The following is a 13,016-nucleotide window of genomic DNA, read 5'->3' on the forward strand; positions in this document are numbered from 1 at the left end:
AATAAAAATTTGCTACTGATCCTAAATATTCATATTTTATTTGGTTTCTAAATCCTACAATGAATATTCAATATCATGCCTTTTGTATTACCAAAGTACCAACGTTCTGAAGTTCATAGGGGGGGTGGGGGAGAGTCTTAAAACTCACCATTTGGGGTAGCCTTTGTGTGCCTCCTGCTCCTGGTAAGATCCCCAGCAAGACTTCAGGGGTACCTAATACTGTTTTTTTATCTTTTGTTGCTATTCTGTATTGGCATGAAATGGCAAGCTTCAAACAAATGAAAAGAAATTGGAATGTTAGAAAATGTAATCTTATAACACCTTAGGATCTGTAAGGGTCTAAAGATTACTTCTTTAGACCAGGAATGTGCCCACAGAATTAATGCTTTCTACAATTTACCTTTCCAGCCTTATTTCATACTTTCCCCTAATTTTTGGGCTGAAGATGTCCTTAAAAATCTGCTGAAAGCTATGGAAGCTCTCAATAGAAAAATGTACACACAATTGTATATGCAGCCCAGGTTAAGAAGCCCGTTACCCTACAGCAGGCGTCCTCAAACTACGGCCCACGGGCCACATGCGGGTGTTTTTGCCGTTTTGTTTTTTTACTTCAAAATAAGATATGTGCAGTGTGCATAGGAATTTGTTCATAGTTTTTTTTAAACTATAGTCTGGCCCTCCAACCGTCTGAGGGACAGTGAACTGGCCCCCTGTTTAAAAAGTTTGAGGACCCCTGCCCTACAGACTCTCCTTTTCAATCAAGCAGTTCTACTTGTGATGTCCTCATAGGCTTCTTATCCCTTATTCACACCTCTCCATATGTGGAATGCCTGCCCCCCGCACCCCCAGCTCTGGTTAATCAAATTTTGCCTATCTTTTAGGACCAGGCAAAGCTTTCCTTAATTAATTGTTGTGAAAGTGGCTAGCATAGAACCCAGCATGTGAGAAATGCTTGATAAATATTTTCTTTTCCTTTTCTTCTTCCCTACATGCTCTAGTCTAATAAGCATCTCTTCTCTCAAATCTTTTAGAATTTACCACCTTTTCTACTCACAAAGCACTGAAGCATGTATTATGCTTTGTGTGTCTCAACTAGACTTTAGCTCATGAGCATGCATTACACTTCTGAATCTTTGCCCTGCAAACTTTAACCAGGTTTTTAGAATTGAAAGGCATCTAAGAGATCTAGCTGAAATCTTCTCAATTTAAAATGGAAACATCACACTTGGTTCACATGCTATGTGCCTTGAGAATAAGGATTAAAACAGATCCAGAAGTTTGATAACTAAAAAGAAAGCTGATTCTCTGAGAACTTTTCACAGGCAAAACAGTAGCCTAAACGTTTACAGTGGGTGACGCCTAACACTGAGCTAAACGGTGACTCTGTAAGAAACCCATACCTCGAGTCCTCCTCCTAAGCAGGATCCACTGATGGCAGCCACAATAGGCTTCGGAGACTTCTCAAGTTTCTCAAACATTTTCTGTCCTTCTTGTGAAAGCCGTGTTACCTCTTGAGGGGTCTTGCAAGAGGCTATCATGCTGCAGTAAACAGGAAAGCCGAGAACAGAAACAAAACAAAGATGAAACTGTAGCCTACTTTGTTAAATGCTTCATCTACTATATTCTCAACCCCTATCACATATCAATACGTGGTGGTGAATCTTCAAGTACTCACAAGTTTAAGTATGGATCTGCCTCAGATAGCGCTAATATCAGTGACATCTTTCAATAAAGAGTGTTAAGTTTTTGGATCCAGAGAACATGAAACAATTTATTTTCGCTTCTATAACAAATCATTAGATTATAAAGCTCTGAACATGAGAATACCATCTTCTAGTAAATATTTCCACTATGAGGTAGCTTTCAGATTAAATAGCAATCAAAATGGCAGGGGGAAAAAAGCTTTCAAGTTGTTTAGAGGGATCTAAAATCTTAAATAGATCCCCTAATGATCAAAAAAGGTCTACTGCAATAACGTAAACCATGCCCTTTAATTTCAGTTTGCTTCATTTCCTACTTACTTTGCTCCTGATCACATTTAAGTTGTGAATTTTGTACTTTTGACCAAAGACAACTATTTTTCTGTCATTTTATATGCTGGAAATTGCTCAACTAGCCTTATGGAAGCTAAAAGCATTTTCTTATGGATGTAGCTAGCTACTGCCAGGTATACTAGTGTCTCAGTAGTCCCAAATAACTGAACTAGAAAACAAAGCACTCAATACACATAATCTTTTTCTAAAAAATATTAAACAGAGTATTTATAAATTTTTACTTATACAAACAAAAATGGGTACACAGTGTTACAGCAAGGTTTAAAAATATACAAACACCTTAAGTGCAAATTATTAAGCCTATAATGTTGGCCAACATTGCCCAAAGTACAAAGAATAACAAATACCCCTATTCTGTCAGAATTAACTGTTAACATTTTAACCCATTAAACTAACACTAAGAAATCATTTCTTCTCCTTATATATGTCTTAAAGAATTGTAAACAAGTTTTACAGGTATACAGTCTACCACTTAAAAAAAGAAAGTATTAGTTGCATCAGTAAAGTTCCCTTTGACAACCTCAAGTCGTACCAGCCACTTCATTTACCCTGAAACAACCATTTTCATGTTTGTATTGTATCCTTTCAGAGCAACTACTTATTTGTGTCCAAAAAAAATATAAAGAATATTTCAGCTGAAACCGGTTTGGCTCAGTGGATAGAGCGTTGGCCTGTGGACTGAAAGGTCCCAGGTTCAATTCCGGTCAAGGGCATGTACATTGGTTGTGGGCACATCCCCGGTGGGGGGTGTGCAGGAGGCAGCTGGTCGATGTATCTCTCTCATCGATGTTTCTAGCTCTCTATCCCTCTCCCTTCCTCTCTGTGAAAAATCAATAAAATATATTTTAAAAAAAGAAAAAAAAAAAAAGAATATTTCAGCTCTAACTAGTTTGGTTCAGTGGATAGAGCATCGGCCTGCGGACTCAAGGGTCCTCCTAGGTTGATTCCGGTCAAGGGCATGTACCTTGGTTGCGGGCACATACCCAGTAGGGGGTGTGTGCAGGAGGCAGCTGATCGATGTTTCTCTCTCATCGATGTTTCTAACTCTCTATCACTCTCCCTTCCTCTCTGTAAAAAAATCAATAAAATATATTTTTTAAAAAGAAAAAAGAATATTTCATGTATGGTTTAAAAACCTTTACATAAACTATATGCTGTAGGAAACATTCTATAACTTGCCTTTTATTTCTAACTGAACATTATGTTTTTGAGCTCTAATATTATGTTGTGGATCTAGTTAATTCCTTTGAACTGTTTTGTAGTATTTTATCATGTGAATATTTCACATTTTAATTATCCATTTCCCAAATGACTGACATTTAGCTTATTTCAAATTCTATTTTAAACTACACAGAACTGAACATCCTTGTGCATGGGTCCTTAAACAGAAGGGTGGGATTTGTCTAGCATATATAACTAGAAGAGGCATCACTGGATTTTATGGTACATGTATTTTCAATTTTACTAAATGCTGCCAATTGCTCTCCAAAGTGGCGGTACAATTGGCATTCCAATTAGTAATATATTAACTTTCTCATTTCTCCAAGGGCTTGCTAACATGATAATTTTCAAACTTTTAAATGGCATCTCATTGTTAGCTTAATTTTATAATATTTTTATTCTACTGAGATAGGAATTTGAACTGCTTTAAGAAAAGGCTATTTTTAGTCTTACATGGCTTAGGCAAGAAGCCCCTCTTTTTACATCAACTTTAGTAAAACTTACTTGATGTCAGCACCTGCAATAAAGCAACCTGGCTTTGATGAGATAAGGACAGCACTTCTGACTTGATCACTGGCCCAGATTTCATTCATTACTTCCATGAACTCTGACTGTAGTTCTTGATTCAGTGTATTTACCTGTCAAAGAGAAATACGTATAAATCTAAGGGTGTAAATTTGGAGAACCAGATGTGCAAGTCACTATCAGATGCTATTTTGATGGTGGAAAATTTGTTTATCCACCAGAAACATACTGTTAGAAGCAAGAAAGGGAGTCAGGGAGAAAAAAAGACCAACTAATACCTGGTAGCTTTCTATTCAGTCAACTATAAGCATACCACCCTTTAAAAACAGGTCTACTCAGCCTGGCTGATAAGTCTACAAACATTTACTGACACGGAAAAAAATTATATAACATTAAGGAAAAAAAGAATCAAAATTAGATACTATACAGTATGATCTTAATTTCATAAACACTGTTGAAACTGGATGAAATGTTAAAAAGTAGTTATTTTTGGGTTTGGAATATAAACAATTATTTTTTCTTTATAGTTTTAAATTTCCCTACAATAGCCATCTGTTACTTTTTTGTGTTCATGACAAATGTTCAACTTAGAAAACTCTGAAAAAATATCTTAAGTTTGAATCACTGGTCAGTGAGTGCCAAGATTTACTCTAGAAATGGGAACTATCTCATGTTTTCCTTAATTTGTGATAGTTGTTCATTGCTTCCATCTAGGTCTTCCTAGTTCATCTGGGCTTCCGGTAACAAGATTTCTGAATGTAAAACCTTTACACCAATTTTAGATGGGGGAAAACCATGAGCTCCTGCAATAAAGCTCCTCTTGGCAAAAGACTGGATTAATGCTATCTGCTTTGTTGAAGCTGCCCAAAACAAATAAAGCTCCACTTTGAACAGAACTTGACCTCCAATATGTGAACAGTACCAAGTCATTCATGTCCCTCAGGAAGCTTAACAACCACTTTTAACTCACCTAACTTATAGATAATAACTAATGTCAAGCAGGTAATGAAGAAACCAGATTCAGTAACCTCATAGTTAAGATGGGTAGTTTGATTCTTATAAACAAAGCTTATATTTTGGTTCTTATCTAATAAGTCATCATTCTACTATGACAGAAGGCTAGTTTTATTAATCCTTGATTATAATCTGACACCTAAGGTCAACTAGAAAGAATTCTTTTTAAAAAAAATATATATATTTTTATTGATTTCAGAGAGAAAAGGGGAGAGAGGTAGAGAGAGAGAAACATCAATTATTAGAATCATTGATTGGCTGCCTCCTGCATGCCCCCTACTGGGGATTGAGCCCGAAACCTGGGCTTGTGCCTCGACCGGAATCGAACCTAGGACCCTTTAGTTCACAGGCTGCTCTATCCACTGAGCCAAACCAGCTAGGGCAACTAGAAGGAATTCTTGATTAAGGACCTCTGCTTCAGAAAATTCTATTCCTTGGGCAACTTGTCAAACTAACTAATTTAACTATCAAAAGTATAAGTTTATATGATAAGATTACTGCCAGATTGGTGGATTTATTTCTTTCCCATTCCAGACTGGATTCATGAATGCAGTTAGTAGAAATAAACTGCAGCAAGTTAAAGTAGGTACCTTTGAGTTGGGTGAGTTAATTCGAATAACTGCCACATCATCTTTGATTCCATAGTTAATATGGGCTCTGGCTAAAAAGAGAAGAAAAATTTATTTGTAAACATTTTTATTGCAAAATAAATCTGAAAAGTGATCTAAACATGTTAACAAGAAATTAAACTTACCCAGCAAAGCAGAGGACCCTGTAAAGTTGCGGCAAATATAACCTATAAGAAAAAGGGATTTCAAAATTAATTATTTTACAAAACAGTATTTCTGTAGTACTTGTTATATATAACAAAGCTGGATTTTATAACAACAAAAAAACAAAATTAGAACAATGTGTTCTAGCCTATTATTGTGACCACTACCATATCTTTTGTTTGTTTCAATCACCAGGTCATATGATTATCTGGATACTAAATGTGGGAGGTAGAAGAATAGCTCCTCAAAAAGCCCACATCCCTAGTAACTGTGAATATGTTAGGTTACATGGCAAAGGGGAATAAAGGCTGCAAATGGAATTAAGGTTGCTAATTAGCTGACCTTAATAGAGGAAGATTATCCTGGGTTATCCAGTTGGGCCCAATGTAATCACAAAAGGGAAGAGAGAGGCAAAGAAAACCAGAGAGATGGCAGCATGAAAAGAACTTGGTCCCATTTTGCTGGTTTTGAAGAAGTCGAGAAATGCAGGCAGCCTCTAGAAAAGGCAAAGAAATAGATTCTCCCTTACAGCATCCAGAATGAACACAGCCTTGCCAACACCATTGATTTTAGCCCAGTGAGACTCATTTCTGACATAACTGAGAGACAATAAATTAGTGTTTGCATTGTTTAAGACACTAAGTTTGTGGAAATTTATTATGGCAGCAATAGAAAATGCATACACTAAGAAATAAGTTATCTACAAAACAATCCGTAATGTCAGTTCCAAATGTATTCCAAATATATTTCAACCATGTTCCTCAGCCACATCTGCTTACATTTTTATGGAGAGATGGAGTTTCCAATGTTATCAAATCAAGGGGCACTAGTGAATATCTATAATAATAAAAGGGTAATGTAGCCGAAACCGGTTTGGCTCAGTGGATAGAGCGTCGGTCTGCGGACTGAAAGGTCCCAGGTTCGATTCGGTCAAGGGCATGTACATTGGTTGCGGGCACATCCCTGGTGCGGGGTGTGCAGGAGAGGAGGTAGCTGGTCGATGTATCTCTCTCATCGATGTTTCTAGCTCTCTGTCCCTCTCCCTTTCTCTCTGTGAAAAATCAATAAAATATATTTTTTTAAAAAAAGGGTAATGTGCTAATTAGACCGGATGTCTTCTGGACATCCTTCCTGTCGAAGCTGGGGCCAGAAGGAAGCCAGCCCGGGTCCCGGGTGCCAAAGGGAAGCTGGTGCTGGCAGCCCAGGTCCCGGAAAGAAGCTGGTACCAGCAGCCAGGGGTGGGTGGGGATGGGGAGAAAGGCCTACTCTTGCACAAATTTTCGTGCATTGGGCCTCTAGTTATAAATAAAACAATCCACATCATGTTATTTTAAGCCTTTCTAACAGAAAAAGTCTATAGTGCACTCCACCAAGAATACCCCTTCTCTGGGGATAACAAATCCTCCTTCCCAACCACTTCACTACTTGAGGCTCTCTAGCATGATGATGAGATGATCTTTTGAGCAACAGCCATCACAACAAAAGTTCCAACAGAGGGTCTTTCAGTTGGGACTCTGGATAGAAATAAGGAACGTTGGGGGAATTCTAGGCAATCTAGCATTAAACAATCACCTTTGCCCTGCTCTCATCCCAACACTTTGCTATCGGTTGTAACCAAGCTGTTCTGGAGGCTGGCACAGGGTCAACATCCCTTAATTATAACTTCCAATTTATTTATTCTTTTAAATCCTCACCTGAATTTATCTTTCCACTGATTTTTTAGAGAGAGTGAAGAGAGAGGGAAAGACAGAAATATCAATGTGAGAGAAACACACTGATTGGCCGCCTCCTGCACGCGCCTGGACCAGGGCCTGGGCCCGGGAGGAGCCTGCAACCAAAGTACGTGCCCTTGACTGGAATTGAACCTGGGACCCTTCGGTCTGCAGGCCGAGGCTCTATCCACTGAGCCAAACCAGCTAGGGCACAACTTTCAATGTAAAAAAACAACACTCTGCTCTTTGTTCCCTTGTTTCATATTCATGACCAACCATATCTCCTATGCACCTAACTCCTTCTCCCTATCTACACCTTCCAAGTTCTGTCTGATAATCTTAGGAAAAAGTTTTCTCTGGGTTTAAAAATAAAATATTTTCTACATGGTTTAGAAACAAACTTTAGAACCATACCCAGTTTCCAAGTAAGAAATTTGACCAGAAGGTAGCGACCCCTCTGGAGTGAACTATTATACGTACGACTATTCACATATCCAGCTGAAGTGGGATTCACCTGGCAGTACTGAAAAGTGATTCCAGAGCTATGTGGGTGTTAGAATCAGGTATACTCACAAATTCCCGAGTGACAGACCACCTGGAATCATGGCATCAGAATTTAAAGGGGCTGAGCCTCAGCATCTGCATTTTTTAAAAAGGTAACCGAAGTATACCAGTACAGCAAACATATGGGCACATGGGAACCACTGATTTGAACCCACTGGTGGTGGAGTGGATTAGGAGAGGACCATAAATTGTGGCCAAGGATCTTGCTGGTTTGCAAGGCAAAGCAATATATTACTTAAAAAGAAACGAAAACAGTGTAGATGGTACCAGAATCACAATGGGGTGATCTCTGGTTTCATTTGCATTGCTTCTTTAAGCAATCCAAGTCAGCCCTAAAGACAAAGGACCTGAGAGTCAAAAGACTTGGGCTGAATCATCAGGTTTATAATTTACTAGTTGAATGGCCATGAACAACTCTTTCAGTGCATTTCAGTGTTCTTACAGATAGAAGTAAAAATGATGTAATGATTATAAAAGTACCTGTAAGTCAAAGTGCTACACCAAGTAAATTAAGAGAAGCCAGCTATCTCCTCAATTCCTTGTGCTTCTACTTCACTAATGATACACTTCCCTTCTTTGCTTTTCCATCATTTGAAATCTGTATCATCTGTGTTTATCACTCTTCCTTCTTTATATTTGTAACATGGCTCCAACCTTTTCCACAACGCCTTATTTTGAGATTCCATCTACAACGATCTTTCTCTTCTCTGCTAAAATGTTTTATCTTTATTAACTTTGTTTTGTTCTCTAATCATTGCATCTGTAGCAGGTGCTTCCCCAACTAAACCGTAATCTCTTCCACCATCAGCTCACCGTCATTTTTCATTCAGCAAAATATTTATTGTGGCCTCCCAAACGCCACACATTCTAGGCCCTTGGAGTAAACAAAGACAAAAAGCCCTGTCTTTGTGGATTTTACATTCTATGGCAGCAGGGGGAACAGTATCTAGGGAGAATTCATTCCTACTCAGTAGAGATAAGTAAGAGATGAGAATAAGGCTGGCATAAAAAGGAGTTTGCCTATAAAGTACAAATTCCAGTGGGAGGGGACCCAAGGAATAGGCAGGTCTAGCTAAATAGGGTAAAGTGGATAAGAGTGGGGAACGAACTGATTCGGAACGCACAGTGGGAGGGGTAAATACAGACAGGCACACACACACACACACACACACACACACACACACACACACACACACGTAAATAAAGACAGGTTGTGCTCATTAGCTTATAGATTAAAACATTTTAAACTCTTACCCACTAATCTACCTTTGCTGCACACACACCTATAAGCATATACATAAAACCTCCTCTAAATCAACCCAGACAAAAAGCAAAGAGAAAAATCAGTACATGTTAAAAAAAAAAAAAAATCTGGAAAAGAATTCCAAACCACAGTCAACTAAATCAACTTGGAGTACAAGGCAGCTTTGCTTTTGGAATCTAGCCTTACCTACTACCTAATCAGCAGAGCTTATGTCAGAGCCACTGGGTGAACTTTAGCCTATATTTACTAAGCCAGCAAAAGAGAGAGAAACCTTTGTCCTACTTTTTAACCATTTTAATAATGTAACACAAAAAAGGTAACTACAAGATCTGAAACTATACCAGTGGAGAAAGTTGGATTATGCTAACACAAATTTCAAATATAAAAATGTTACACTGGTTGTAACAACAGGTTTTCTCAATATTCAAAGGGATAGGGTCAAGAAAGGGATAGGAAAAAAAAGAAAAAAAAAAGAAAGGGATAGAACTAAGTGAGAGTCAAATTTAAATATACACTATCTTCTAAAGCAGTGGTTCTCAGCCTTTCTAATACCGAGACCCTTTCATACAGTGCCTCATGTTGTGGTGACCCCCAACCATAAAATTATTTTCGTGGCTACTTCATAACTGTAATTTTGCTACTGTTAATGAATTGTAATGTAAATATCTGTGTTTTCTGATGGTCTTAGGCTCTACAGCAGCAGTTGGGGGCGGGGGAGGTGGTTGTCACTCAGCTGGGCCTGTGCCCTCTTGCAGTCTGGGAGCCCTCAAGATGTCCCACTGATGCTTCCCGAGGAGATCAGGCCTCAGCTGCAGTCTGGCCTCCCTCTTCGGGAGGCGACTGGCAGGCTGATCAGGGGATGGCGCTGGCCAGTGAGCGGCCAGCCCTGCTCCCCATTGGGCCACCACCACCTGTGGCCTCCCTCTGCGAGCGGCTGGCCACGCCCCCCAATCACCCCCCCCCCAATCGCTGTCCCCTCCCTCTGCCCACTGGCACCAGCCTTGGCTGGCCTGGTGTCGCCCACTCATTGGCTCCACCCCCCGCCGACCAGTCAATTTGTATATTAGGCTTTTATTATATAGGATTATAGCACTTGTAGAGAGGGAATGGTTTAAAACTCCAAGAATTAGTGCAGCTGGCGTGGCTCAGTGATGGAGCATTGACCTATGAACCAGAAGGTCACAGGTTCAATTTCTGGTCGGGACACATGCCCAGGTTGCAGGCTTGCTCCCCAGTAGGGGGCATGCAGGGCAGCCAATGAATGAATCTCTCTCATTATTGGTGTTTTTATCTCTCCCTCCCTTTCTCTCTGAAATCAATAAAAATATGTATTTTAAAAAAAAAAAACCTTCAAGAATTATAAATCAGTTTCAAGAGATTTTAATCACCTACCAGTAAATGTCATAATCTCATTACAACTTGCACAGACTTGTAGGATGAAGGACTCAACAGAGTCTAAATGGCAATCCGTTGTGTAGGTAAATTTAAATTCACTTTCTAGACAATTTTTTCCAAGTTTATAAATTGCTGTTAAAAGGGGAATTATCTATAACTAGAGGCCCTGTGCACAAAATTTATGCATGGGTAGGGTCCCTAGGCCTGGCCAGTGATCAGGGCTGATCTGTGGGGCGACCATCGGGACCCTGCTGGCACTCGCCTTGGCTGGCCTGGGGCCTGCGGGCAGCTCCTGCATTGAGCGTCTGCCCCCTGGTGGTCAGTGCATGTCATAGCGACCGGTCGTTCCACCAGTTGATCCACTGTTCAGTCAATTTGCATATTAGGCTTTTATTATATAGGATGAGACATAGTTTCTTACTGGTAAAAACATGTAAATATTTATATGTGTATATATATATTTCTATATTAACCCTTTGCACTCACTTGCTTTTTTCTCGGTTCCTTTATTCTAATGCTAACCGTGTCGAGTCACACTCGACATCCGAGTGCAAAAGGTTAAAATAGAAAAAACTAAGCTTGTAACTTTCAATTGCACATGTAAAATGTAAAAATTATTTTAAAAATTCTCAGATATACAGAATCATAGTTTCTCAGGGCAGAAGTTGGTTAATAGCTAACATTTACTGAGTACTTCATAAAAAACTGCTTTACATCTAGAATAACACCTTTAAAACTCACAAGGTGAGATTATTCTCTGCTTTACCGATAGAAACTGCCCAAGGTCATCAGAGCGTAAAAGGCAGAGCCAGATTGAAATCCAAACTCCTGTGTCATACTTTCTCCTTCCACAGTAAATCCATAGTCTCAATCATTCATTTTACAATTGAAGAAAAGAAAACCCATTACCTGAAGGCATTGGGCCAGTCACACAGCTAGTGACTTAGAAAACACATGACTTGATTATCAGCTCAGTGTTATACCCACTGTTAATCCATAAGAAGTACCTTAAAACCAATGCAAGTGCAGGTTAAAAAATATACATTCAATTTTTCTAAAGTGTTAAGCCATAAATGTGGAAAACAGGAAACAAAACTGTGAGGTAACATGGCCAAATGTTAACAGTAGCTATGTGAATAGTAAGAGAATGGGTTCTTTTTTCTTAATCCCTTTCCCCAATCTTTATATTTCAATTTTGTTATTGTGATTGGTGTGCACCCACACAGGCGTGTGCACACACATGCACACACACGCGCGCGCGCGCACACACACACACACACACACACACACAGCTGTCCTGTGCAGACTAAAAACGGTGGTTGAAATGAGAAAATAGGAAAAAAGAAAAGGTTCAATCATTCAAAATTAATCCCTTAAAGTAAAGGGAAACTCCTGCTACCTGTCTAAAATCAGCATTCTACCCCTGTGATGAGGGAGGAAGGCACATGACAAATAAAATCTCTAGTTAAATCATCGGCATTTAGTAAAACAACGAAAAAAGTCGGTCACATTGCAGCTTACAGATCTGATATTGAAAGGAAGATGCTTGACTTTCCACAGTTACCCACTTTCACTCTTTTTCATGGCCAGTTTGAAGAGAAAAAGATAAAGCTAACGAAAGCTAACGGGGCATCACATTTTTATTCCATAAGACACACGTGTTGGCGTCTTTTTAAAATGTTTCTTATAGCAAGTTGCAGAACCTCCCCTTGAAATGCAACACACTGGGATTACTGAACTGCAACAGTTGAGCTCCCTATTAAAAAAGTGGTTAAAAACATAAATAAAAGGCTGGTGAATTCCATCCAAGAAGCTTTTCAGATAGCTCTTGGTATGGGCAAGTTGTCGTGGAGGCATAAAGCTGTGACCTCCCGGAGTGTCCCAGTCCTGGAACTCCCGGTCTAGGAGGGACAGGTTCAAGGCCATCGTTACGTTCAAGAAGATCAGAGGGGCGTGAGCCCGGCAGTGCGACGGGGAGACGCGCGGCAGGTGCCAGACCGGTGCCCAGGACTCAGAAACGTTAGAGGTTATGAAGCCTGAAATCCATACACGACTCGGGGTCATGAGAGAGGAAGTGACAGTCCTTTCCCAAGGACACACAAGACCGGGTCGCAGGGCAGCATCTCCCCTGCCCCCCCCCTAATCCAGGGCTGGGGCCCCGGGCGGGGTCAGGGAGGGGGCAGCGAGTGGGAGACGCGGGTCCGAGGCCGCCCTAATCTCCGCAAGGCGTTATACCCGGGGGTCCGGGCACCCTCAGCCAGGCCTCACCTGAGCAGTGGAGCGTCCTGGAGGCATTTGCGAAGCGTCTGAGGCAACCGATTGCGCGGGAGGCCACCATCTTGAGCAGAAGAGGACGAAAGTGGAAAGAGCTTCAAGTGCTGGGGGGCCAGGCCCAAGACTTTTCTTTCCCGGAGCCCGGCCCCGGGCAGGCGCCCGTCGCATTGCCTGACTAAAATCCCGACGCTAAATTGCCGTGGGCCCTTTAACCTTACCC

General features: G+C 40.3%; 1 protein-coding gene across 1 annotated transcript in view; it reads right to left on the reverse strand.

Moving 5' to 3' along the window:
- HADHA (hydroxyacyl-CoA dehydrogenase trifunctional multienzyme complex subunit alpha) overlaps nucleotides 1-12,924 on the reverse strand; it is a 29,689-nt gene extending 16,765 nt beyond the window's left edge. Inside the window, exons 1-6 of the mRNA XM_054728021.1 lie at nucleotides 12,791-12,924; nucleotides 5,569-5,610; nucleotides 5,405-5,475; nucleotides 3,780-3,913; nucleotides 1,401-1,539; nucleotides 149-268 (exon numbers count right to left, since the gene is read on the reverse strand). Coding sequence (XP_054583996.1) covers nucleotides 149-268; nucleotides 1,401-1,539; nucleotides 3,780-3,913; nucleotides 5,405-5,475; nucleotides 5,569-5,610; nucleotides 12,791-12,860 — 576 coding nt within the window. The 5' untranslated portion in view covers nucleotides 12,861-12,924. The remainder of the gene's footprint in view (nucleotides 1-148; nucleotides 269-1,400; nucleotides 1,540-3,779; nucleotides 3,914-5,404; nucleotides 5,476-5,568; nucleotides 5,611-12,790) is intronic.
- Nucleotides 12,925-13,016: the final 92 nt, after the last annotated feature.

Source organism: Eptesicus fuscus, chromosome 16 (assembly GCF_027574615.1).
Source record: "Eptesicus fuscus isolate TK198812 chromosome 16, DD_ASM_mEF_20220401, whole genome shotgun sequence".
NCBI classification, from domain to species: domain Eukaryota; kingdom Metazoa; phylum Chordata; class Mammalia; order Chiroptera; family Vespertilionidae; genus Eptesicus; species Eptesicus fuscus.